The 27,129-nt window shown below is 22.9% G+C and overlaps 9 protein-coding genes, 1 non-coding gene and 1 pseudogene across 11 annotated transcripts; 5 read left to right on the top strand and 6 right to left on the bottom strand.

Annotated features, from left to right (window-relative positions):
• Positions 1–1,895: 1,895 nt before the first annotated feature.
• Positions 1,896–2,093, top strand: DDB_G0282043 (hypothetical protein; the record flags this gene model as incomplete). Its single annotated transcript, XM_635340.1, has 1 exon — positions 1,896–2,093. One exon carries the CDS (start codon positions 1,896–1,898, stop codon positions 2,091–2,093), a length of 198 nt encoding a protein of 65 aa, XP_640432.1.
• A 214-nt stretch (positions 2,094–2,307) lies between these two features.
• Positions 2,308–2,379, bottom strand: tRNA-Glu-CUC-1. The gene has a single exon. It is a non-coding gene; the product is annotated as a tRNA-Glu (tRNA).
• Positions 2,380–2,849: 470 nt separating this feature from the next.
• On the top strand, positions 2,850–3,994 carry DDB_G0282041 (hypothetical protein; the record flags this gene model as incomplete). The annotated part of the gene is made up of 3 exons (XM_635339.1): positions 2,850–2,925; positions 3,021–3,276; positions 3,382–3,994. The coding sequence occupies 3 exons, from the start codon at positions 2,850–2,852 to the stop codon at positions 3,992–3,994; spliced, it is 945 nt and encodes a 314-aa protein (XP_640431.1).
• Positions 3,995–4,137: 143 nt separating this feature from the next.
• On the bottom strand, positions 4,138–4,408 carry DDB_G0282039 (hypothetical protein; the record flags this gene model as incomplete). Its single annotated transcript, XM_635338.1, has 2 exons — positions 4,138–4,316; positions 4,396–4,408. 2 exons carry the CDS (start codon positions 4,406–4,408, stop codon positions 4,138–4,140), a joined length of 192 nt encoding a protein of 63 aa, XP_640430.1.
• Positions 4,409–4,959: 551 nt separating this feature from the next.
• DDB_G0282037 (hypothetical protein) lies at positions 4,960–5,235 on the bottom strand (the record flags this gene model as incomplete). The annotated part of the gene is made up of 2 exons (XM_635337.1): positions 4,960–5,135; positions 5,223–5,235. The coding sequence occupies 2 exons, from the start codon at positions 5,233–5,235 to the stop codon at positions 4,960–4,962; spliced, it is 189 nt and encodes a 62-aa protein (XP_640429.1).
• Positions 5,236–6,315: 1,080 nt separating this feature from the next.
• DDB_G0282093 (hypothetical protein) lies at positions 6,316–9,103 on the top strand (the record flags this gene model as incomplete). The annotated part of the gene is made up of 3 exons (XM_635336.1): positions 6,316–6,703; positions 6,851–8,024; positions 8,098–9,103. The coding sequence occupies 3 exons, from the start codon at positions 6,316–6,318 to the stop codon at positions 9,101–9,103; spliced, it is 2,568 nt and encodes an 855-aa protein (XP_640428.1).
• A 330-nt stretch (positions 9,104–9,433) lies between these two features.
• On the top strand, positions 9,434–14,056 carry helE (DEAD-box RNA helicase; the record flags this gene model as incomplete). The annotated part of the gene is made up of 1 exon (XM_635335.1): positions 9,434–14,056. The coding sequence occupies one exon, from the start codon at positions 9,434–9,436 to the stop codon at positions 14,054–14,056; it is 4,623 nt and encodes a 1,540-aa protein (XP_640427.1).
• A 477-nt stretch (positions 14,057–14,533) lies between these two features.
• On the bottom strand, positions 14,534–20,741 carry DDB_G0282089 (annotated as a pseudogene; the record flags this gene model as incomplete).
• Positions 20,742–21,492: 751 nt separating this feature from the next.
• DDB_G0295715 (NOL1/NOP2/Sun family protein) lies at positions 21,493–23,862 on the bottom strand (the record flags this gene model as incomplete). 2 transcript variants are annotated; one of them, XM_002649103.1, is made up of 2 exons in its annotated part: positions 21,493–23,735; positions 23,808–23,862. In XM_002649103.1, the coding sequence occupies 2 exons, from the start codon at positions 23,860–23,862 to the stop codon at positions 21,493–21,495; spliced, it is 2,298 nt and encodes a 765-aa protein (XP_002649149.1). The 2 variants fall into 2 exon arrangements, with proteins under 2 accessions (XP_002649149.1, XP_002649150.1); XM_002649104.1 differs by having other exon boundaries at positions 21,493–23,862.
• Positions 23,863–24,262: 400 nt separating this feature from the next.
• On the top strand, positions 24,263–25,414 carry eIF2s2 (eIF-3 beta; the record flags this gene model as incomplete). Its single annotated transcript, XM_635332.1, has 3 exons — positions 24,263–24,906; positions 24,994–25,290; positions 25,402–25,414. 3 exons carry the CDS (start codon positions 24,263–24,265, stop codon positions 25,412–25,414), a joined length of 954 nt encoding a protein of 317 aa, XP_640424.1.
• A 268-nt stretch (positions 25,415–25,682) lies between these two features.
• DDB_G0282087 (hypothetical protein) lies at positions 25,683–26,822 on the bottom strand (the record flags this gene model as incomplete). Its single annotated transcript, XM_001134557.1, has 1 exon — positions 25,683–26,822. One exon carries the CDS (start codon positions 26,820–26,822, stop codon positions 25,683–25,685), a length of 1,140 nt encoding a protein of 379 aa, XP_001134557.1.
• Positions 26,823–27,129: the final 307 nt, after the last annotated feature.

Here is a 27,129-nt window from a genome sequence, read left to right as displayed (position 1 = left end):
TTTGCAAATGATTTTGTTTACTTTGGATGTTAATGAATATGGTATACCAATTAGTTGTAGGTATTTTCAAAGTTGGATGCTTTTGATTTTTTCGTTATCCAAGACCATTTTTTGCAAATGATCCATTTACTTTGCTTTTAATTGGTATACCAATTGGTTGCTACTATTAATTCCCATAGATTCTTTGTTATTTTTTCAGTTTCACAAGTAATAAAACTATTGTTTGCCCCGAATGTTCTATATAAATTAATGTTTTTCTTTAATCTCGTGTCATCCTTGTAAAACAAAGTCCATGTTAGAGTTTTTCTTTAATCTCAAATCGTCCTGTGGAACAAAGTCCAAATTAATGTTGTTCTTTAATCTTAAATCGTCCTGTGGAACAAAGTCCAAATTAGTGTTTTTATTTAACCTCAAATCGTCCTGTGGAACCAAATCCAAATTTATGTTTTTCTTTAATCTCAAATCATCCCAGTGGAACCAAATCCAAATAAGTGTTTTTCTTTAATCTCAAATCGTCCTGTGGAACAAAGTCCTAATTTTCTCCGTTACTTGTAACGTTTATGGGGCTATCTCATTTTTTTGGTTTTGGACTTATAAATCATTGTTGGGATAATGTCAATGAACTACCAAATCAAAGAATATTTTGAATAATTTGTAAATATAGTTATGGATTGATATTAAATATTTTGGCCAGTAGTATTAGAAAATGGTTTAAATGTTTGTGGGTAGATATTAAAATTTCAAGAAATCTTGTTATATTACCATTACTATTAAACAAGTTGTTATAATAATTTGTTAATTGGTAGCAATCAATTTTAAAAAATTGGAAATAGTTTAAAAAATGGTTGGAATTTGGTTAAAGTAACAAATTAAAATGTACTGTGTGGTAATATTAAATATTTTTACAAATTGGAAATAGTTGAAATTATGGTAATAAATGGATAGATACTAAAATGAAATTGGAAATAGTTTATATGGTTGAAATATGGATAGATACTAAAATGTTTAGAAATTATTGTTTTAATATTATAAAGAAAGGTTGCTATTAATATATTTTACAGATTGGAAATAGTTATAAAACTAAAAATAGTAATAAAAATGGATACTAAAATGTTTGGAAATTATTGATAATGGTAAAGTAAATTGGTTCAAATAAAAATTCATGGATAGATACTAAAATGAATAGAATTAAGAAATTTCCAGTCTCCTTAAAAGAACTACTGGTAGAGAATCAAATAATCAGTCGCCTGAAAAGAAATACTGATTAATTAGATAAAATGATAAAGAAACGGTCGGCATCAAGAAAGTATTTTTAAACTAATATTATAATAAATTATTATGATTAAATCTTTAAAGATTTACATATTGTCCATTTAAAAAAAAAATTATAAGATTGTTGTTTTTTTTTCCCATTTTTTTTAATTTTTATTTTTATGTATTATTATTTTTTGCACTGTAAATTTTAAAAATATTAGCAATTAAAAAAAAACTTGCAAGGTTAAGTTAGGTCACCTAAATTCGTGAGCAGACTATGATTTTTTTATATAAAAAAAATCGGTTAACCAGTGTTTATCCAAATGGAATAAACAATAATTTACAATTTTATTTTTGAATTTTAATTATGATGTGAATTTTTTTTTTTTTTTAGTTATTAATTAATTAATTGCTAAGGGTTAGACCTTCTGCAATAATAATGTTTATTTTATTTTATTTTATTTTAATTATTTGAATAGTAACAATTGGTTATATTGTTGTATTTTGATTTGTTATTTTTTTTTTTTTTTTTTTTTTTTAATTATTGTTGGAAGGTAATAGGTGTGATTTTGTTTATTGTTTTGTTGTTTTTGGTAGTTCTTTCGTGTAACCAATTATTTTTTCCTCCTGTTGATTTGAAGATGAATTCTTTAAGTTTGGATGCATTAATATATGATTTTGTTTTAAGACAATCAAAGAATAGATGGCCATATGGATCATTAATCATATTTGTATTACATAATGGATTTAAAATTATTGAATTGGTATTATTATTAATAATTGAATTAAAAGTTAATGAAGATTCTCTAATATTTGTAATATTAAAATTATTAAAATAATTTGTTCGGATTTCTTATCTTCAATATGTTTGGGAATAGTTGATTGTAGCTATATCCTCTTAAGAATAGATCTTTTTGAAATTCTGTTTTGGGTATATGTGGGTCTTTAATGTAGAGTAATATTCCTTAATTTTTAATTTGAATTCTCACAACCTTTGGGATAATTAATGAAGGAGTCGAACCTGTAATCTAAAATTTTTTTGATAAAAAAAAGCTCCCCATCCGGGAATCGAACCCGGGGTACCAGTGTGAGAGACTAGAGTGTTACCGACTACACCAATGAGGATTAGTTGAAATTTTTCATTATTTACCAAAATTAACCTGCTTTAAATATTAAATTTAAATTCTGAGTATACTTCTAAGTTACCAAATTCAAAAAAAAAAAAAAATAGACAATTTTAAAATAAAAAAATTTGATTGTAAACCAAACAATTTTCTATTTTTTTTTATTAAAAAATGAAAATATGGAAAAATTGTAAAAAAAAAAAAAAAATGAAGATATTTATGATTATTTGAAAATATTCAAACAGTCGTTTTTTCTAATCGTCATCTTTTTCAAATATTAATAAAAAACCATCATAATTTAAAAAAAAAAAAAGACAATTTACACACAAAAAAAAAAAAAAAAAAAAAAAAAAATATAATAACACCAAAAAAAAAAAAATAAAAAAAGAAAAATAAAAACAAAAAACCACATTGTTAATGTTTATATGTATATGTATTTATTTAAATTAAAAAGTAGAGAAATATAAAAAAATGAATTTAAAACCAATAAATAATAGAGGACCAAACATTACAAAGGTTTATTTAAATATATATGATTTACATCCAAGTATGTTTATTATTTAATTTATTATTACTGTTAAATAGAGACTAATCAAATAATTTATTATAATAAAAAAAATAAAAAAAAATAACTTTATAAAGTAAATAATTTTGGACATTGTTTGGGTGTTGGATTATTTCATTCAGCAGTTGAAATAAATGGTAATGAAATTGGATTTAGTGGACATGAATGGAGTTTTAGTGGTGTATATGAAATAAAACCAAAAACAGCAACAGGTGTTGTATTTAGAGAATCATTATATATGGGTGATGTAACATTATCAGAAAGACAAATTCAATCATTAATTGATAATATTGCTGAAGAATTCCCTGGTAAATCTTACCACCCTTTAAAAAAGTATAATATTATTTTTATTTTTATTTTTATTTTTATTTTTATTTTCATTTTCATTTTTTTCTCTTCTAATTAAATTTTATTTTATTTTATTTAAAAAAAAAAAAGAAATTGTAATACATTCTCAAATGAATTAATAAAGAGATTATTAAATAGAGAAATTCCAAATTATATAAATAGATTAGCATTTATAGGAACCTTTTTTTCATGTCTTTTACCTAAATCATTTGGATTTATACCACAAGAATCAGCATCAAATAGTGTAGATAGTAAAGGTAAAAGTAGTAATAATAGTAGTAGTAGTACAACAATACCATTTTCAGGTAAAGGACATTCATTAGCAGATGATAGTGGTCCAAAGCCAATTTATATACCAGATGACAATTATAATAAAGATGGAAGTAGTAGGTTAAATTTTTATGGTTCTGATAATGATACAAGTAGTAGTAGTGCTAGTGGTAGTAATACTAATTCTCCAATTATATCAAATGAAAATGAAGATGAAAGAAGAAAAAGAATTTTATTGGCTGCAAATAAAAGATATATGCAAAATAATGATAGTAATAATAGTAATAATAATATTGAATCATCTTCATCATCAAATACAAATACAGAATTTCCATCATCATCAGATTCATCGTCATCAAGTAGTGGTACACCACCAACATCTTCTGATTCTTTATCACCCACAATTTCATCACCATTAATATCTGGAAAATAATAATAAAAATAATAATATAAATAATTTATATATAGAATGTTTCTAAAGGGATTCTATTTATTTATTTTTTAATTTTAGTGTTTTTTTTTTTTTTTAAAAAAAAAGATAATAAGAATGATATTGGTTTTATTATTATTTTTTTTTTAAAGACCTAAACCTTTTGTTACATTTGCAAGATCAAATAATAATCCACTGACAATTCCACTAACAATACCAGTTGAAACTTGATTTTCACCAAATGATTGGTTATCATTTAATTTGGATGGTGTTACAGTACTGTTGGCAGAGGTAGTGTTAACTTTTGAAATTGATGAGATTGATTCTATTTTGTTTTAAAAAAAAAAATTAATAAAATAAACTATTTAATCATTTTTTTTTTTAAATTTTTTAAAGATATTTACTAAAGAGAGACATTTTAGTTTTGATTTTTTGATTTTTATGGTTTATTGACTTTAAAGTTTTTATTTGTTTGATATCTTTAATTTTTTTTTTTTTCAATTTCCTTTTATATGTTTTTTTATTTTATTTTTTAATTAAATTACTATGTAATTAATAATTAATTAATAAAAAAATATGTAAAGAATTAGAATTAATTTTGTAGATTGTTTTGAAAAATTTAGTAAAAAAAAATAAAAATAAAAAAAAAAAAAATAATGGGAAAAACTTGTTTAAAAAAGTGGTTACAACGATTTTAAAAAAATTTTCCCCACAAATCTTTCGATCACAACAATTCTGTCTGTGAACAATCATATGATTTTTAATTTTTATAAAACTAAGTATAATTAGAAAAAAAAAAAAAAGAAAAAATAATTAAAAAAAAAAAAAAAAAATTAATAAATAAAATAAAATAAAATAAAATAAAATAATATAAAAATGAAAAAAAATATATTGTTATTTAAACTATATCATTTTTATTTTTTTTTTATAAATTAAAAAATTGGTGTGAAAGTTTTGTTCTTTTTTTTTTAAAGACCCAAACCTTGTGTTACATTTGCAAGACCAAATAATAATCCACTGACAAGACCAGTAACAAGATCAGCAGAAATTTTGTTTTCACCAAATGATTGGTTATTTAATTGGGATGACGTTACGGTACTGTTAGCAGATGTAGTGTTAACTTTTGAAATTGATGATATTGATTCTATTTTTTTTAAAATAAAAAAAAAAAAAAAAAAGAAATTAATTAAATGTCAATTTTTTATTTTTATTATTTTTAAAAATTACTTACTAAAGAGTGACATTTTATTAATTAATACAATTTAATGATTTTTAATTTGAATTGATGAAAAAAAAAAAAAAAAAATTTTAATTTATAGTTTTTTTTTTTTTTTTTTTTTTAAAAAACATTTTTAAATAATATATTCAGAAATATTCTTTATACCTATTCATTTTAGAGTTGACAATAATTAATTAAACCGATCAATTATCACATTTATTGTAATTTAATTTAACAATTTATTAAATTAGATTTTGAAAAAAATTGTAAAAATTGTAAAATTTCTTTTTAAAAAAAAAAATAAAAAATGTGTTTATAATAATATATAACTATCAATTATTTAATTTTTTTTATTTTTGATATTATTTTTCATAAAAAAATTATTGTGAAAATCATAAGACCATCGTGTAAATTTTTTTTTTTTTTTTTTTTTTTTTTTTTTTTTTTTTTTTTTTTTACAATAAATTTTATGAAAAAATGAAAAGTTGGTAGTCAAAAAAAAGGAAAAATTAAAAAAAAAAAGTTATAAAATAAATAAAAAAAAAAAGAGAAAAAAAAAAATTTAAAAGAAGAAGTATCTGACTTAGTTGTAGAATACGAATACCCCGAAAACTACAACATTTCAGATGTTAAAGAAATACATGCTTCCAATGTGGTTGGGGTAAAGGTGTTTTATGTTGATTATACAACATTAAGACACAAATAAATAAAATAAAACTTTAGTTTTTATCTTTATTAAATTTTTTTTTTTTTTTTTTCTCTTTTTTTTTTTATTTTTAAATTTTTTTTTTTCTCTTTTTTTTTTTTTTTATTTATTCTAACTTTTTTTTTTTAATTTTTCCTTTTTTGACTAAATGAAATCTTATTCTTTTATTAAAAAGTTTTTAAATGGATAATTAATAGTTAAGTTATAAACCCAAATAAAAATAAAAAAATAAAAAATAAAAAAAAAATAAAAAAATAAAAAAAATAAAAAAATAAAAATTTTTACACCAACTTTTCATTTTTTAATAAAATTTCTTTTTACATAAAATTTAATTTTCATAAAATTCCCCCACCACGTTCGTTCGTTTTTCATAAAAAAACATAATTAAATACAACGAGGATGAATATTGAAGAATTAGAGATTTTTAAAGATTATCAATTATTAAGTTTACTCAATATAGGTTCACACGTTTTAAAGGATACCTATAAAAATAGAAATAAAACTCAATTTACCAATAAATCATACTTAAAACAATTAGAGGTAGCACAAATTCAAAATATAAATAAAAATGGTATTTGGCAAATTGCTTCAACTTCTGAATTATTATTAAGTAGTAATAATAATAATAATAATAATAATAATAATAATAATAATAATAATAATAATAATAATAATAATAATAATAATAATAATAAAAATAATAAAAATAAATCAACATTACCGTCTGCTCAACAACTAATAATTGAAAATAAAGCAATTGAAATTATAAAATTAATTGATAGAAATAGTAAGTTTAATTAATCATACACATTCAATTACCAAAAGATATATATATTAATTATAAATAAATTAATAAAATTTTAATTTTCAAAAAACATATATATATATATAGATAAAATAGATACATTTGAAAATATTAAAAAATTATTATTAGAAAATATTGAAATTTTAAATAATTCAAATAAAGGATATTTCACAAAAGAAAGAGTTAGACAAATTATCAATGGTGGTAATAAAGAATTTGATGAAAATCAAGAATTTACAAAAAAATTAATAAACGAATCAAATGAATTATTTAAAAATAGAAAATTCAAAGAATCATTAGAATATTATAATTCAAAATTAATTTTATGTAAAAATATCGATATTGATAATAATAATAATAATGATAATAATGATGATGGTGGTGATTATGGTGATGAATCAAAATTATTTAAAATTAAATCATTTGGATATTTAGGATCATCAAGATGTGATTATGAAATTTATAAAGAATTAACCGAATCGAAAAATAGTATTGATAATGAAATCGTTACATTGGAATACAAAGATTTAATATCACTTGACAAATTAAAGTATTCATTATCATATGATCCATTCAATTCTGAATGTTATTATGAAATTGCATTTTTACTTTGTAAAAATAATAATTCATTTTATAATTTAGCATTAAATCATTTAGAAATTGCAATATTATTATTATCAACAAATGATTCAATTAACAATGAAAAATATAAACAATTACAATCAACAATTTTAGAGAAATCTTTAAAACAAGAAAAAGAAAAAAAAGAAAAAGAAAAACAAGAAAAGGAAATGGATAATTTCGAATTAAAAGCAATTGAATATGTTAAAAGTAATCCAATTCCATTAGAATTTCAATCAATTATTAATAGTAATGATATTGATAAAATTTACGAATTATCATTAAAATTAAGTGATTATAATAATATTAATACAAACGATGGTAATGATAGTTTAAATAAAGTTTATAATTATAAATTATCAATGGATTTATTATATAATGGATCATTATTAAAACCATTAGAAACTTATAATGAAATTGAAAAAAAGAGATTTTATTCAACATTTACAAATATACTATTAGAGATTGGTTATAGATATTTCAATGGTTGTGGTTATCTTGATGCTGATAATGTTTGTGCTTTATATTATTTTGGTTTAGTTACAAAGCAATTCACATTATTTAATTCAAATTGTTTTCATTTAACAACTTTAGCATTTATGTTTAGTTTTCCAAATAGAAATATACCAAAACCAATCTTGGATACTATAATTTTACCAATGCTTTTAAAAGGTTCTTCTGTGTAAGTGTACAAATTTATTAAGTTTAATATATATTATTATTATATACTAATTTTATTATTATTATTATTAAAGTGGTAATTTAAAATGTCAAAAATTATATTGTTTACTTACAGGTAAAGATTTAAATAAAACATTTAAAACAATTGGTAATAGTGAATCAATTGAAGAGATTCAAAGTAAAAGAATGAATGAAAAGATTCAAAATGATGATAGATATGATTTTGAAATTAAACAATATGAATATAATTCAATTAAAAGATTGAATAAAGGTTCAAAGAAACAAATTAATAGATTAATTAAAACATTGGATTTAAAGAATCAATTCCTTAGTTTATTTGAAAATTATATTAATGATAATAACATTGAAAAATTAACTCAAGCAAATAAAATTTTAATTGAAGCATTAAAATTAGAATATCATTCAATTAGAATACCATTAACAAAAGAGAATTTAATTATTAATAGTTTAATTAAGTTTATTGATAATTCAACAACCAATAATAATAATAATAATAATAATAAAGTTAATGAAGACGATATTAAAAATGCAAGATTAGTATTATTATGTTTAACAATTAGAAAACCAATTTCAAATTTTAATCAATTCATTAATGATTCAATTAAACAGTTCCCAAATGAATTAGAATTCATTTTTTATCGTGCAATGAATTTTAGATTAAATAATGATCCAAAATCTGCACAATTACATTTTAATTCAATCATTGAATCATGTAATAGTGGCGATGGTGAACTTGATTATCCATTAAAATATTTATATTATAAAGGTGTAAATAGATTTTATTGTGGTTCAATTTCAGAATCTGATTGTAATGGTATCATTCAAATATTTAAATCATATATTGATAAAAGTATAAAAGAAGAGTTCACTTATAAAGTACCTGAATTATCTTATTTTATCTCTTTGATTTATATTATGAATAATGATTTAGAACAAAGTAAAGAATGGTTTAAAAAAGCAATCAATTTTGAAAAATCTCAATTACCTTGTTTTATTGATCAAGACTATGAAATTAAAAAAATGGTAGACTCCAAATTAAATCCAATTAAAAATAAATAAATAAAAAAATAAATAAATAAATAAAAAAAAAATAAAAATAAAAAAAAAAATTAATTAATGATCAATTATTCATTTTTGAACAAAATAATTTAAATTTAATAATTGTTTGATAGTATCTATTTTTTCAGATATTTTTATTATTTTCATTTTATTTTTATTTTTATTTTTATTTTTATTTTTATTTTTATTTTTATTTTTATTTTTATTTTAATTTTTTTTTTTTTTTAACAGATTTTCTTTTTTTTTTTCTAAAACCATTTTTTTTTTTTTTTTTTGTTCATCACACAACTCATGCAAAAAAAAAAAAAAAAAAAAAAAAATATGCAATAAATGAATATAAGAGATAATAAAAATTCTAATAACAATATCTATAACTCTATTGATATAACTGACAATGAAGATGATGATATAATATCAACCCAACCAGATTTCACTTCATCCAATATTTTTTCTGTAGATTGGTCAGCACCAACACCATCTCCTCAAAAAAAACAAAAAACAATAATCAGTAATAATAATAATATTCTTAATAATAATAATACTAATAATACTAATAATAATAATAATAATAAAAATAATAATAAAAATAATAATAAAAATAAAAATAAAAATAAAAATAATAATAAAAATAATTTTGATGAAGATAGTTCATTCGAGTTTGAAGAAGATTTCGATCATGAAGCTAGAAGATTAGAATTTGAAAAATATATTTCGATTGATGACGATGAAGAAATCATCGATGATATACCATTTGTAGATTCAGAAAATTGTCGTATTACAATTGATTTTAGTAAAGATGAACATGAGGATGATTATTATGAAGATAATGAAATTAATAGAATTATAAAAAGACAAACAACATCAACATCAACAACAACATCAATATCAACAACATCAACACCTCAAAAACAACAACAAAATACTCCAAATCACTCACCTTCACCATCACAAAGATCAAAAACTACAAGACTTCAACAAACACCACTAACCACCCCACAAACAACACCACAAACTTCTCCCTCGTCTCAAAATAATAATAATAATAATAATAATAATAATAATAATAATAATAATAATAATAATAATAATAATAATAATAATAATAATAATAATAATAATAATAATAATAATAATAATAATAATAATAATAATAATAATAATAATAATAGTAATAATAATGATAATAATTATAATAAAAATAATAATAATATTGATGATTTATCAGAAGATCCAAATACAGATAATGATAAAGAATGGTATAATAATATTAATGATAGAATTGTAAACTATCAACACTTTGATGTACATAATAATAATAATAATAAAAGAAATAACAATTTCAATAATAATAATTTTGAAATATTACCAAATAATAAAATACCAAATAAATGGTTGTTATATATTGGAGAATTTAATGAATGTGAATTTTATCTATTAGATTATCAAGATGTTAATGTTAGAAGTGGTGATAAATTTTTTATTAGAAAGAATGAAGATAGTAATATATTGGAAGCATTTACAATGAATAATAATAATAATAATAATAATAATAATAATAATAATAATAATAATAGAAAAGTTGGTACAATTAAAATTAGTAATAATAATATAATTCCAGTTATAAGAAAGAATTATTGTAGATTAGTTGCAACCATAACATTAATGTATAGAGAATTTGATAATAGTGGTGCTCAAACTGGTTTATATGGTAAAGCAGATGGGTTATCAAATGTTCAAGTTTACATTTCTCATATAACAGAGATTGATGATAAAGTTGATAAAGTTGAACCACCAGCTGGTGAAGTAGTAGGTTCATCACTCTATTTAGCATTAGGTAGAATATTAAAGGATTTTCAACGTAAAGGCTCATTACAAATTAAAGGAAGTGGTGATATTAATTTTGGTTTTGCTAGTATTAATAATAATGAATCACTAGATTCAAACAACAACAATAATGAAGATAATGAAAGTTATATTAGAAATGATTGTGATAATTTAGTTAGAAAGAAATTGGATAAAATTGAACAACCAGAATGGTTAAGATCAAAATTATTAGAACATCAAAAAGAAGGTATATGGTGGATGAGAAAGAGAGAATTAGAACCATTCATTACCAATGGTCAAACTTTATCAGAGCATTGGAGTATTTATTTATCGAAATCAAGTGGTGTCACATTTTATTATAATTCATTTTGTGATAAAATTACTATGTTTGAACCAAAAGGTAGAAAATCAATTTCTGGTGGTATGTTATGTGATAAAATGGGACTTGGTAAAACATTAATGATTTTATCATTATCATTAAAAAATCATCCAATTTATTCATCTCATGAAATTCATAAAGAAATTTTAAATGATATTAAACCACAATTAATTAAAAGAAGAAAGAAATATTTCATTGGTACTGATAGTAGTTCTGATTTATCATCATCATCATCATCATCACCAACAAAAATAACATTACCAAAATCAACATTAGTTATATTACCATTTAGTGTATTAAAACAATGGAGAAATCAATTAGAATTACATTTACAACCAGACTTTTTAAAAAAATTAAATATTATAATTTATCATGGTACAAATAGGAAATCAATAACTCAAGATCAATTAATTAAAGCTGATTTTGTATTTACAACTCATCAAACATTTTCAATTGAATATTCATTTTATGAAAAGGAAAGAAAAAATAAATCTTCATCTGCAATTTCAACTTCATTAATACCAATACCTTTAATAAATGAAGATGTAATAATAACAACAACAACAACAACAACAACAACAACAAATAATAATAATAGTAATAATAATAATAATCAAAAACAAATATCATCAAAATTTACAATTATACCACCACCATTATTATGTATTCATTGGTGGAGAGTTATAATTGATGAATCACATAAATTTAAACATAAATCATTATTTTTTAGATCATTACAAAATTTAGATTCAGTTAATCGTTGGTGTTTAACTGGTACTCCATATCAAAATAATTGTACAGATTTATTTCCAATGTTATACTTTTTAAATGTTTTTCCAATAGCTAAAAATATTGCAACTTGGAGGAAATTAGTTGAATCGATTCAAGATCAATCTGAAAAGAAAAAAATATTAAAGAAATACTTAAATCCAATCATTTTATCAAGGTCTAAAAAAGATGTTAGAATTCAACAAAATCAAGTTTATGAAGAAATCATTGAATTGGAATTCGATCAAAATGAATCCGATGCTTATAGTTTGGTATTTAAAGATTCAAATGAAACTTTTGAAAGGATTCAAGATCGTGGTGATTTAAATCATCATTATAATTTAGTGTTACATTTAATTTTAAGATTAAGAAGATGTTGTGATCATTCTTCATTAACAAAACCAATTCAATCAACTTTAAATTTAGGTCAATTCTTTTGTTCAAGTTGTTTTGAAGAAATACCTTCTCCTCATAATGAAAATTTATTAATTTCAGATTGTGATCATCTTTATTGTAAAGCATGTTATATCTATTTATTGGTGGTGGTGGTAAGACCAATTAATGATCAATTAAATTCTCATGCAATTGTTTCTTGTGAAAGATGTGATACAAATCCTTTACAATTCACTATGAATTTACAACAAGAAAAATATAAACAATTAAAAAAGAAACAAAAAGATTTATTTGATAAATTTAAAGAAGATTCAACAACATTATCATCATCATCATCGTCTCAAATGGGTGGTGCTTCAACACCTACTAAATCAAAAATTGATTTAACACTTTCAAATGTCGGTGCAAATTTACTTCAACATCAATTAGATAATATGAAAGCAGTAAGATGTCAATTATTTTCAACTAAAATTAAAGCATTATTAAAAGATATTCAAGAAACAATGATTGGTAATGATGAAGAATATAGTGATGATGATGATGAAGATGATGATGATGATGATGATAAAGAAAAATTACTTTTTAAAGATGATTTATCATTTTTATCTTCCTCTTCTTCCTCTTCTTCAATAAAAAATAACGACAACAACAACAACAACAACAACAACAACAACAACAACAACAACAACAACAACAACAACAACAACAACAACAACAACAACAACAACAACAACAATAGTGATTATAGTGATGATTTAGTTAGCAAAGATGATGAATTAGAATTTGAACAAACATTTAAAATTACACCAAAGAAAGGTACAAGAAAGAGAGATATAAAATCAAATAATAATAATTATAGTAAAAAGAAAAGAGGATCAATTATAGACGAAAATGAAATAAATTCTTTAAAAAACTCTCAAAAGAATATAATAGCAAATTTAAAGAATGCAAAAGGAAAGAATCAATTAAAAGGTATTGTTTTTTCACATTGGACAATGTTTTTAGATTTAATTGAAGAATCATTAATTGCAAATGATTGGATTAAAGATGTTGATTTCTGTAGAATCGATGGTAAATTACCAATTTCAAAACGTGAAGCAATCATTGATTCATTTCAAGCGAAATCAAACAATGGTAATGGTGGTCCAAGATTAATGTTAATGTCAATTACATGTGGTGGTATTGGTTTAAATTTAGAAAGAGCTAATATCGTTTATTTAATGGAACCAAGTTGGACACCTTCAATTGAAGAACAAGCCATTGGTAGAGTTGATCGTATTGGTCAAACTCGTGATATCTTTGTTAAAAGATTTATCATTAAAAAAACTATAGAAGTTGGTATGTTAAAACTTCATGACGCTAAAAAAAATAATTCAAATGCTTTCCTCACTGATGATGAAATAGAATTGGAAGAAAATCCAAAATTAACTGTTCAAGAAATGAAAAGTTTATTTTCACAACAAAATGAATCATTTGAAAATAATAATGATGAAGAAGAGATTCAAAAAATTGAAAAAGAATTTCAACAACAACAACAACAACAAGATTTTAATAAAAAAGAAGAAAAGGAAATTTTTTTAATTGATTAATATCATAATAAGAATTTTTTTTTTGGAAATAAAGAATTAGATTATTTGAAAAAAGAGGTAAAAATTTAGCTGTGGGATTTATTTTTTTTTTTTTTTAAAAAGTTAATTTTAGAATAAAAACACACTAATAAAGATACAGATTTATTTATATTTAATAATTAAATATTGAAAATACATTTTTTTTTTTTATTATTATTATACATTTATTTGCAACTTGAAGTCGTTGAAATTTTAGTTGAGGAGAGTCTAAATTGCAATGACCAGAATCCAATACCAATACAAATTTTTCTTTTTGAAAAATGATTGGTAATCATTTTTCAAATGTTGGTTGGAATGCCAGCGTATATGAGTATCTTCTTTAATGATATCTACCATCTTTTAAAAACTCTTGATTTGGTGAATATGGTGCATTTCTAATTCTTGTATACCTTTCCTACTTAAATAATCTGGTTTATCCATAAATTTTTGATTTTGTTTTTAATCTTCTTCCATTAATTTGGTTTTACATGATATATTTTCAGTTTTTAAAGAAGGATTTTGAATTGTAAGAGTTTTGATGCCATCAGGTACTATCCAAGGATTAAGTGGTATATTAAATTCATTATAAATCTTAATTTCTTTGAGTGTGTGAGGTATTGATCCATATTGAAATACTTGATTCCCAACTTCATACAAATATAGAACTTCAAGTTCTGTTGGAATTATTTTTGGTAATAAAACTTGATTAAACCCATTTTTTAATGTCAAACCTTTAACTGAATTTGGGATAGATCTAATTTCTAATCTTTGTTTTAAATTCCCAAAAAATAAAAATTCAACTCCTGAACCTATAATTCCTTCTTTCAATATTTGATTAAAGTCATCTAAAAATGCTAAATGAAAAACTGATTTTGGTATTGATCCAACTTGAAGTTTTTTTTTTATACCATTAATGTAAAGGTATCGAACACCATCAGGAATGAGACCTGGTACTAAAGGATGATTGAAACCATTGTTTAAATTTAGGGTAATAGTTGATTTTGGAATTGATCCAACCTTAACAGGACCTTTCACATTATGAAGTTCAATATTATCGACGCCCTCTGGAATAATACCTGCAGTTAGAGGGTGTCTGAAATCGAATACTTTTAATTGAAGTGTGGAGTTTGGAATTGATCCTTTAACCAAAGGAAAAGAAATGTCATATATATGTAAGGAATCAAGATTAATGGGAAATGTACCTGGCTCCAATGGGAAACTATAACCGCGGTGAATAGATAGAATTTTTAAAGATCTTGGGAAAGAATCAACTGTTAATGGATACATAATGTTATGGACATGAAGATATTTAACATGATCTGGAATGATTCCTGAATATAACCTTTGATTGAAATCATCAAGAATCTTTAAAATTTCAACTGATGATGGTATAGTTCCAACCACAAAGTTTTCTTTGAATCTACCTGCTAATGTTAAAGACTTGATGGAATTTGGTATATATAAATCTTTTTGAAAATCATATAAACTAAGATATTCGACAGAGTTTGGAATTATACGAAAAGTTAGAGGATGATAAAATCCATTTATCGTTAAATGCTTTACAGTTATGGGGATCGATTCAATTTCTAATGGCTTTTCTGTATTATGTAATTGAAGATTTTCTACACCATAAGGAATGGTAATATTATTTAAAGGTTGATTAAATCCTGAATGTAGAATTAATTCTTTCACTGAATGTGGTATAGAATTTAATTCCAATGGCTCTATAATTGAATCTAAACAAAGTTTTAAAACACTATCAGGAATAATTCCAGCCGTTAATTTATGACTAAACCCTTTGTGTATTGTTAAAGTTGTTACAGAATTTGGGATGGACCCTACCATTAATGGATTTTCAATATCATACAACTCTAAATTGGTAACACTATTTGGAATTATTCCAGGTATTAATTCTTGACTTAAACCATTATGAATTGTAAAATACTTTACAGAGTTTGGAATGGATCCAATCTCTATAGTTTTCTTAAAATTATAAAGGTACAAGAACTCTACGCCATAAGGAATTAAATTTGGAATCAATGAAACATTTAAATTAAAGAGATGTAAACTCTTTACACTAGAAGGAATTGAATAAATTTCTAATGGTTGACTACAATCAATACGAAGTGTTTCAACTCCATTTGGAATCATTCCTGGTTTAAATGATTCTATACTATTTGAAGGATTATAAATGGATAAATCCTTTATTGATGATGGGATTGAGCCTATATCTAATGGTGATTTAATATTATTTAATTCAAGTGATTCTAATTCATTTGAAACCATCGTACCAAGAGGTATTGATTGATTATTAATTATTAATTTCTGAACAATTGAAGAGATTATACTAATTTCTAGTGGTTTATTTTTATTATTTTCAAAATGTTTATCTCTATTAGATCTAAATGATAAAATGTTTGTTTCAATTTGAAGTTGATTAGTAAATCTAAAAGTGAAATAAGCTTCATCATCCTTTTTATCTACAGATAAGTGAACATTAAATTTAAACTGATTTGAAAAACTTGATAAGATATTATAATTTGTAATTGATTTCTTTAATTTTATAGTTTCAATATTTGGTGCTTTTATTTTGAGTTGAACAAGTTTGGAACATGAATACTCTGTGAATGAATTAAGTTGTGGTGAATCTATCCTAACCATAGTTAAATTTGAACAATTGACTAAAGTTAAAATCTTTAAAGATGGAAGTGATAATGCCTTTTTGCCAATTGAGAAACCACTATCACCAATGTAATCCAAATTACTGCAATTTAAAAATTCAATCTCTATGAGACCATTAAAATTAAATGGTTGTCTGATTGATTTTAAAGAAAATAAAGAACTATTCCTAATAGAGAAAAACCTCATCTCTCTTTGATAAAATGAATTGAAAATCAAATTCTGTTGTTCTTCTGAAAGTTCTTTAAAATCTATTAACCTTAAATAATTTTCTAAATGAAAATCTGAAACTTCAGATAAATTACCACTTTCAAATGCTTCAAATTTTTTTTGAATATTTGAATATTTAATTTTCATCCTTTCAAATTGTTCTAATGCTTTCTTTGGTCCATATTTACCTTTCCATATTTCTTTATATATTAAGTGTGCATTTGGAATATCTAAAGACTCTAATAAATGAGATGAAGGATTCATAGATCTCGCCAATTTTACCTTAATATCATCTTTTGATGATGATGATGATAATGAGTTTTTATTATGTTCAGTCTCATTTATTAACCTTAATCTTTCAAATCTTTTATTGATTGGTTTTAATGATTCATTAAAAATTATTGATTTTACTTTATTTGCAATGGTTGGTTCTAATTTTTCAAGCAAATCTATATGATTTTTAATTTGAATATGACCATTTTCATTTTCACTTGTTAATTGTAAATAATATTGAAGACGAGCCAACTTGGAATATAGTCTATTCATCATATCACCTCCAAATGCAATTCCAACCATTGTTTTCTTTGTTTTTCTTAATTGTTTTCTATTTGATTCAAAATGCGATATGGAAGCTTCATGAAAATTTTTTAAATAATCTAACCAATTTTTACAAACTTCATCAATATCTAAACCTTTAAAATGTTCAATAACTTTTTTATCAATTGGATCTTTCATTTGATCAAATAATAATAATACATCTTCAGCTTGTAATGTTTTATTGAATTGTGATTTTAATGATTTTATTGATTTGGTTATAGGTGGCATTAATGCTTGTTCCCTATCGATAGTTTGTAATTTATACTTTTTCTTTGGATCACTTGAATTGGTTTCAACTAAAAATGAATTTGCTAAATTTCCATCACCGTCATTAATTAACATTGAAATAATAAATTGCATATGAAGATTGAACTGATCGATTTGATTAAGTAATTCAGGTTTTTTATATAATACCTCAACTAATTCTATCCCCAATACCTTTTGAATTAACAACACTGGCTCACCATTAATTGATGCCAATACACAGCATGGTGAACATTGTTCATATCCAAGAAACTCGGAAAATGAATGAATAGCAATCTCGTTACTTGGAAATTGTGGTTCAAACTTAAAAAATATACAATTACCATATTCATCTTGAATATATGGAACTGGTCTTTTACCATTCTGATTTTCTGGTTTAATTGGTTTACCATCTTTACTAAATAATGAATTATAATGTTGATCGGTTAATATTCTTTTACCACCTTGAACAATTGATATAATATTATTTGCTCTACTATTACCATTATCACTATTATTAATAGTTGTAGTTGAATCCAATGGTTTTAATAATGTATTTAAAGAAATGTTAAATGCTACCCTTTGATTTGTATTATAAAGATATTGTAAAAATGGCTTGAATTCCCTTTTTTGATTAGGTGAAAATGATTGGTAGTAATTTATAATTAATTCAGATTTACAATTTTTACCAGCACCCAAACTAAGTAATAATTTAAAAACTTCAAATTGATTTCTACGGACTGATAAATCCAAAACTGTATCATCATTATATTTTAAATCAACTGAAACATTTAATATATTAACTATGAATTTAATTTGATCCAATATGATATTTAAATTATTTGAATCAATATTCTCTATAACTCTATGAAGAATTGGTTCACTATCACCAATTTGATAGGAATTTAAATTTTCAATATTTAAATTTGTAATTCTAATAAATTTATTCACCAACTCAAATGATGCATTACCTTTGAAAAGTTTTACCAATGTTAATTTCTTTGATTTGAAAAATGAGTCGTCCAATCTAATCTTTATATTTTCTTTTTCATTAATTTCAAAAATTAATTCAAACCATTTTACCAATTCATTTGATGTTTTAAAATCTTCCAATTTACTAATAAAAATTATTTCTTCAATTTCTTCAAAAATTGTTAAGTTATTATTATTATTATTATTATTATTATTATTATTATTATTATTATTATTATTATTATTTAATTCTTCAAATTTTAAATTTGGATAATATTCTTTAAATAATTGATCAATTGAAAACTCTCTATCAAAAATTGACAATGATTGTTTGATAGGATCATTGGGTATTTTTATTGATATTGCTTTATAGAAATGATATGAAATTGGGAGTGTCACTTTAAATAAATCTTGGTAGGTTTTCATTTCAATACTATTATTATTATTAGTGATATTAAATTGCAGTTGTTGATTAATTAAATGAAATCTATTTAACATTAAAGTAACCCAACCTTTTTTAAATTGATGTGGTAAATTTAAATCAGAGTATGATTTGGCTCTAGATTCTTGGTTGACTGAAAACATATCAACTAATTTTTTTAAATGTTCATTTTTTTGATGAATTTTTAATAACCAATTAATAATAGTAGTATTAGGTTGACAAGCTAAAAAATTTTTAGTAACATTTGGATTAACAACTCTTTCCATTCTAGATTCAAATGTGAATAACATACTTTTAAATAGGACATTATATTCATGCTTTTTCTGTTAACTCTATTTCATCATTTAGACATTCACCACTATCTATACCATATAATTTATTATTCTTGATAAAAATGTTATTTCCATTAACATCACTTGGTAAAATTAATAAATATATTAATATATGCATTCCATAACTTTCATCATCTAAAGAGTTAATAGTATCCTGTATATTATTATTATAATTATTATTATTATTTAATAAATCATCTAAACTAATACCATCTACAATTCTAGAAGCTTGAAAAAATAAATTCCAATCTTTTTTTGACCTTTCTATTTTTTCTTCCATACCAGGATCTTCTATATACACATCATTTATTGATATTAAGTTTTTTTCATTCTTAAATTTATTTAACTTTTTTCTTGGTTTTGATTCACCAGAATCTTCTGACAATAATCGGATTTTAGATATAACAACTATTTCCGTTGGTGCAAAACAAGTTATTGGTAGGTCTGATATAATTGTCGATGGTGATGAAAATTGAAAGAATAAATCATTTGATAATTGATAAACTGCAAACTCTTTTACAGGCCACAATAATTTTGAGTCACGTAAATGAAGTTTGAAATAAATTTTATTTTGGAAATTGGTACCGGGACTTGTACCTATTTTATTTTTTTTCTGAATTCTTTCATTAAGTTTATCAAAAGGTATTATTGTGAGTGCTAAATCTAATGATAACATCTCTCTAATTACCAAATCTTCTCCGGTTATCAAGGGACATTTTTTAAATACAAATTCATCAAAGGATTTAACTGCTCTTTCTATATATGATAAATTTAATTCTTGATATCGACTTAAAAGTTTCTTCAAATGAATTAAGGATTCATCTTGATCTGTAATTAAATTTTTTATTTTTTCAATATTTTCATTATTTTTTCTAATTGGATCAAATATTTTGTGGTCTACACTTTTATTTGATACAAAATTAAGTCTCAAACCTTCATTTCTTGAGACATAATATTGTGGTTCTTTTATTAAGTTTTTACATTGAGTAAAAATATTATTATTATTATTATTATTACTATTATTATTATTATTATTTTTATTATTATTATTATTATTATTATTATTATTATTATTATTATTATTATTATTATTATTATTATTATTATTATCGTTAAGAAGAGAATCTAATAAAATTAATATTTGCTGATAAACTGAATCTCTTGAAATTTCGACATAATTTAATAGTGTCATTTCTGAAACTATTAGGTACTAATAAAAATATAAAAATATATTTTATTAGTAATTTTTTTTTTTTTAAAATTATTTATTATTTCTTTTTTTAAGATTATTTGTTATTTAAATATAAAAAAAAAAAGAAAAAGAAAAAAAGAAAAAAGAAAAAAGAAAGAATTGAAAATATTTACCATCTTATAATAAACCAAGTTCACCTAAAATTTTGAGTTCATTTTATTTGTAATTATTAAATTTTTTTTTTTTTTATGTTTGTATGTATGTGTATGTATGTTTATGTATGTTTGTGTGTGTGTGTGTATGGATATACTCCAAGAAACACACAATATTTAAATTTATAACTCATTTTTACAAAATTAACGTTTGCCGTTTTTCTAAAAAAGAATTTAACACAAACCCTTCAATTTGGTTTTTTTTTTTTTTTTATTTATTTTTTATATTTTTATTTTTATTTTAATTTTTTTTATTTTTTATTCAAATAATAATTTCAAAAGAAATCAAAGAAATTGTGGGTGTTGTCATATAAATATTTTTTTTTTTTTTTTTTTTTGAAATAAAAAAAAAATTTGAAAAAAAGGGTTAATTAATTAGATTTTTATAAGGGGAGCAAAAAAAAAAGCTGAGAATATAACCGATAAAATATTTGACCCGATTAGAACAAATTACTTAAATTTTTACATCCCCATGTATTGTTTTTTTATTTTTATTTTTTAATTTTTTTTTATTTTTTTTTATTTTTTTTTTTTAATTATCAATTTTGATCTTTTTGTTCTTTTGGTTGATCTTGGACAATTTCAGAAGAAATTTCTTTTGATTCATCTTTTTTAACTGATTCGATAGCAGTATTATTAGTTGGAGATACTGGATCATCGATGACATGGAAAATACCTTTATAAGATTCAATTTCTTGTTTTGAAACTAAAAGATGCATTGAAACTTTACCTCTCCAGGCAGAGAAAACCATACCTGATGATAGAGTTTCACGTAAAGCACCACTAATTTTAATAACGAAACAACCTGGTTCCATAGCTTTTAATTGATCACAAATTGATTCATTGAAATCGGTGAAGAAAGGTTCATTCTTTTTGAAAATCATAACCAAATCGTCATGAGTCATAGTGATGATACGTTTGCTCAAGAATGGTTCAATCCAAAGTACAGAATCTTGTGATATTCTATAAGCACATTCCATTGCACCTAAACCATCATGACGTTGGAATAATTTCAATGCACAATTAATAACCTTTAATGAGTTATTGGATTCATTACTAATGATTGAGAGAACACTATCTGATGCCCAATAAATCTTTTGACTATTTTTACCTCTTGTTAATAAATTACCCATTGGAAATTCAATTAATCCATAAAATTTAGAAACTACATCCAATTCTTTCTTTAATTCTTCACTTGGTACTGTAAATGGTTCTTCAAAGAATTTTTGTCTCTTATCTCTTTCTTTTAATTTTGGTTGTCTATCATTTTTAATTTGTTTTTTTGGTTGATTTTCTATTGTTGTTTCTGTAGTTTTTTCATCTGTAGTAGTAGTATTATCGGTGGTTGTTGTTGTTGCTGTTGTTGTTATTATAGTTTGATCATTATCAATTTGATTTAATGGGCCAGTTTTTTTACCAATTTGATTTGGACAATCTGAAACTTTTTCTAAAACAGCAATAAAGAAACCACCAGTATCTTGGAGATGTGGATAAACACGCATACAATATTCAAGATGCATATCGATTGCTTCTTGTGGTGTTGGTGGCCAAAGGGTTTTACTTAATTTATATTTTTTATCTTCCGGTTGACTTTCAAAGGTTGGGAAATTACCAGCCTTATCAATGACAGTCCAACTATGAAGACCAGGTCTACGAATTAATGATGGATATTGTGATGAAACATCAACCAATTTAATAGAACCACCAGATTTTTGAATGATTTGAGCGATGACTGCTTCATTTTCAACTGGATTCATTGAACATGTTGAATAAACCATACGACCACCAACCTTTAATAATTGACAACCACGAGTTGCAATTTTAATTTGAAGTTGATGTAAACCAATTGAACCTGCATGAGTCCATTTTTTCCAAACCTCTGGATTCTTTCTAGTGGTACCATCGCCACTACATGGCACATCACAAAGAATTCTGTCCATGTAAATTGGGGATTCACTACCATCACTATTCTTTGAGTAGAGTAATGGGAAATTTTGAGCTTCATGATTGGTTACGATAATTGCTGGACTACCAAGACGAGTGGTTTGAGTAACCAACATATAACAACGATTTGTATCGACATCATTTGCAATGATACAACCCTTTGGAATATAAATTGATGGTTTTTCATTTGATGAACCAGAATCACCACCATCGACTTTTAATGATCTTTTAATGATTTCCTCATTCTCTAAATTATGTTTCATATGAAGGTCTTCAAGGATTTGGGTGGTTTTACTACCTGGTGCAGCACACATATCCAAAATGTTATAATGTGATTGAACATCTAAAAAGAGTGGTGGAATCATTGAGACTGCTTCTTGACGAGTGATATTACCTTGTTGATTGTGGTGGACTAAGAAATGATGGAATTTTGATAACTCTGGATTCTTTTTAAATGATTTCTTTGGAATTGACGATTTCCATGCCATTTCATTTGGATACCATGAAAATGGTGATGGCAATTCAACCAATTCACCATCGATTTCAATGTCTTTATAACCACTACTCTCACTGACCAACTCTTTCAATTGATCGATTACCAATGATTGTAAACTCTTTCCAATCGTAGTATTAATACGAAATGTGGTTGGTAATGGTTTACCCATTAATTCAAACATCTTTTTAAACTCTTCTTCATTATCAATGATACCCATTGCCTTGTAGTATTGTTCAAATATTTCACTCTTTGGTTCAATATTATTCCAAAAGTTCTTACTATCAATCTTTTTATCACCTGCTGTTGTTATATATGCATCATTACCACTACCACTATTATTACCTATTATTATTTCATTATTATTATTAGTTTCAACTTTATTTTCATTTGATTCTAATTTGGATTTTTTATTACTTTTATTATAATTTGGATCCCAAGTATTTGGTTTCTTTACTCTTTTTTTTGCCATATTATAATTTTATATATATATATATATTTATTCTTTAAAATTTATCAAAAATAAATAATGAAAAATAAAATTTTATTGTTGTGGTGGTAAGTGGAAAAAATGAAAATTTAAAAATAAAAAAAATATTTTTTTTCTCTTTTTTAAAAAACTAACGATCGTTTTTTTTTTTAAAAAAATTTTAATTGTTTTTTATTTTTATTTATTTTTTCTCATCCTTCGAAATTCATTTTTTTTTTATTTTTATTTTTATTTTTTTTTTTTAATTTTTTTTTTTTTTTTTTTTTTTTTTTTTCAAAATTTTTTATCAAAATATTTTTTTTTTTTTTTTTATATTTTTTTTTTAAAAAAAGTTTAAAATTATTATATTAAAATAAAGAAATAAATTTTTTTTAGTTTAAAAATGTCAGCAACAGAAGAAGAAAATGTTTTAGTATTTGATACTACAATGAAAAAGAAGAAGAAATCAAAGGATTCAGCAGCACAAACTGAAGAAGAGAAAAAGAAATTAAAATCTAAAACTTTAGCAATGATGAGTCAACAAGAGGATGAACAAGAACAAGAAGATGAAAAAAAAGAAAAGAGAAAGAAAAAGAAAGCAGCATTATTAGCATCAACTGAAGGTGAAAACAGTGAAGCAATTGAAAAACTTGAAAATGAAGGTGCACATGACGAAGATATAGAAGCAGAGTTTATGGGTGAAAAGAAAAAGAAGAAGAAATCAAGCAAATCCTCAACTACCACCACCACCTCCACCACCACCACCACCACTGAACCAACTGAAACCGAACCAACCGAAGATGGTGAATCAAAAGAAAAAACCATTACAACAAGTGATGGTGATACCTTTGTTCAAGGTACTATCCCATGGGCTGGTACTGATCGTGATTACAAATATTCTGAACTCACCTATAGAATCTATCATCTCCTCCAAGCTAATAATCCAGATTTAATCTCTGACCAAAAACGTACAATGAAACCACCACAAGTTATGCGTGAAGGTACTAAAAAAACAATTTGGGCTAATTTTGCTGAAATTTGTGGAACGTAAGAATTAATTATTAAAAAAAAAAAAAAAAAGAAATTATACATATTAACATATTATTATTTTTATTTTTTTAATTATAAATTTAGTCTTAATCGTAAAGTTGAACATGTATATAATTACGTTTTTGCAGAGTTAGGTACTAATGGTTCAATTGATGGTAATCAACGTCTTGTTATTAGAGGTAGATTTAAGACTTCACAAATTGAAATTGTTATTCGTCATTATATTTCAGAATACGTAGCTTGCCGTAATTGTAAGAGTCCAAACACTGTCTTGGAAAGAAACAACCGTTTATACTTTTTATGTTGTAATGCTTGTAACTCTAAAAGATCCGTCGCTGTCATTAAGAAAGGTTTGGAAGGTGCCGGTAAAAAAGCTCCAAAGTAAGTAATAATAATAATAAAAAAAAAAATAAAAAAAAAAAAGTAAGGTTTTTAATAATATATAACTAACACTTTTAATTTTTTCCTTTTTTCCTTTTATTAAATAAACAGAGAACAATCATAAATATAACAAAGAAAAAAAAAATAAAAAAAAAATAAAAAATAAAAAAAGTTTAAAAAAAAAAAAATATATATATATAAAAAAAGGATTGAAACATACAATTTATTTATATTTTAAAAATTAATTTAATTTTATTTAAAACATAAGATTTAATAAAAAAAAAAAAAAAAAAAAAATAAAACAGAATAAAAAAAAAGAAAACTGGAAAAAGGAATATTTGTTTTTTTTTTTTTTTTGGTTTATCGCTAAAACTAATCAACAAATTTATTTATTACACAGTTTTTTCATTAATGTCTAATTTTTCATCTTTTTCAATTACAGTTGGTTTTATTTCATCGGGGGGTGGAGTTGTAATGCCACTGCTATCACCACTACCATCACTTTTGTTTTTATCATCATTATTATTATTCATCTCTTCAAAAATTTGTTCTTTTTTTTCACCCTGATTATTTTTATTATTATTAATATCATTTCTATTATTGTTGTTATTATTATTATTATTATCTTCATTTTCATCAAAATCATCATTATCATTATCATCATCATCATCATCATCATCATCTTCATGTTGTTTTCGTCTTCTTTTTTCAGGTTTCTCAGAGACAGGTTTATTTTTTCTGCTAAAAGTATTGTTATTATTGGTATCATTATCATAATGATTCATTGAGATGTCAGTATCATTTTTAAAGTAATTCTTTAGAGTGAAACCATGTTTATCGGCTAATGGTGAAAGTGAAAAATAAATTTGAGGATTGGATTTTAAAGTTTTATATTTGAAATTGGATAAAACTTTGTTATGAAGTGACCAAGTCTCTTGTAATATTTTATCCTCTAGTTCTTCTTGTTTTCTAATTAATTCATCATGAATTTTCTTTTCTTTTTCAAGTTGTTGTTGTTTTTTTAATTTCTCTTTTTCAATTCTTTCTTGTTCCTCTTGATTAATTGTATTTTCAACTTTTTGTTCAATTTGTTCTCTCTTTTTATCAGATTGTGTTTTTTTTGTAATATCTTTTTGAAAATCTTGTAATGTTCTATTTAATAAACCAACAAACATTCTACCTCTTTTTTGTTGTTCTTGATTTAAAATTGGTTTGGGTTTATCATTTGTTGAAGTTGAAGTTGAGGTTGTTGTAGTAGTTGTTGTTTCACCACCTGATATAATTTCTCCACTTTCAATTTGTTGTCTTTTTCTAGCTCTATCATTATTATTATTATTGTTATTGTTATTATTATTTTGAATTCTATTATCATTATTATTATTTCTCCCTCTTTTTGAGCCAGAGTGTTGTTGTTGTTGGTATGAATTATTTTTATCATCGTGTAATTTTTCAAGTCTATCTTCAACTCTTGATTTCTCTCTCTCTATAGCTTGTAATTTGTAAACTAAATTCGAATGGTTTTTATAACTCATCTTTGTAAACCTAATATATATACTGTTATTATTATTATTTTTATTATTATTATTATTATTATTATTATTATTATTATTATTATTATTATTATTATTATTATTATTATTATTATTATTATTATTATTATAATTATTATTATTGTTCCCTTTTTGATCCAAAAATAAAAAAATAATAAAATTTTAAAAAATAGTATGGTGTAATTGTATATTCAGTGTAATAATGATTTTAATTATTTATTTTACAAAAAATTATTAAATTCAAAAAATACATTTTTTTTTTTTTTTTTTTTTTTTAATTTTGAATATT

Source organism: Dictyostelium discoideum, assembly GCF_000004695.1.
Source record: "Dictyostelium discoideum AX4 chromosome 3 chromosome, whole genome shotgun sequence".
NCBI classification, from domain to species: domain Eukaryota; phylum Evosea; class Eumycetozoa; order Dictyosteliales; family Dictyosteliaceae; genus Dictyostelium; species Dictyostelium discoideum.
The sequence above is the reverse complement of the archived record's forward strand: the minus strand, read 5'-3'. Positions and strand labels throughout refer to the sequence as shown.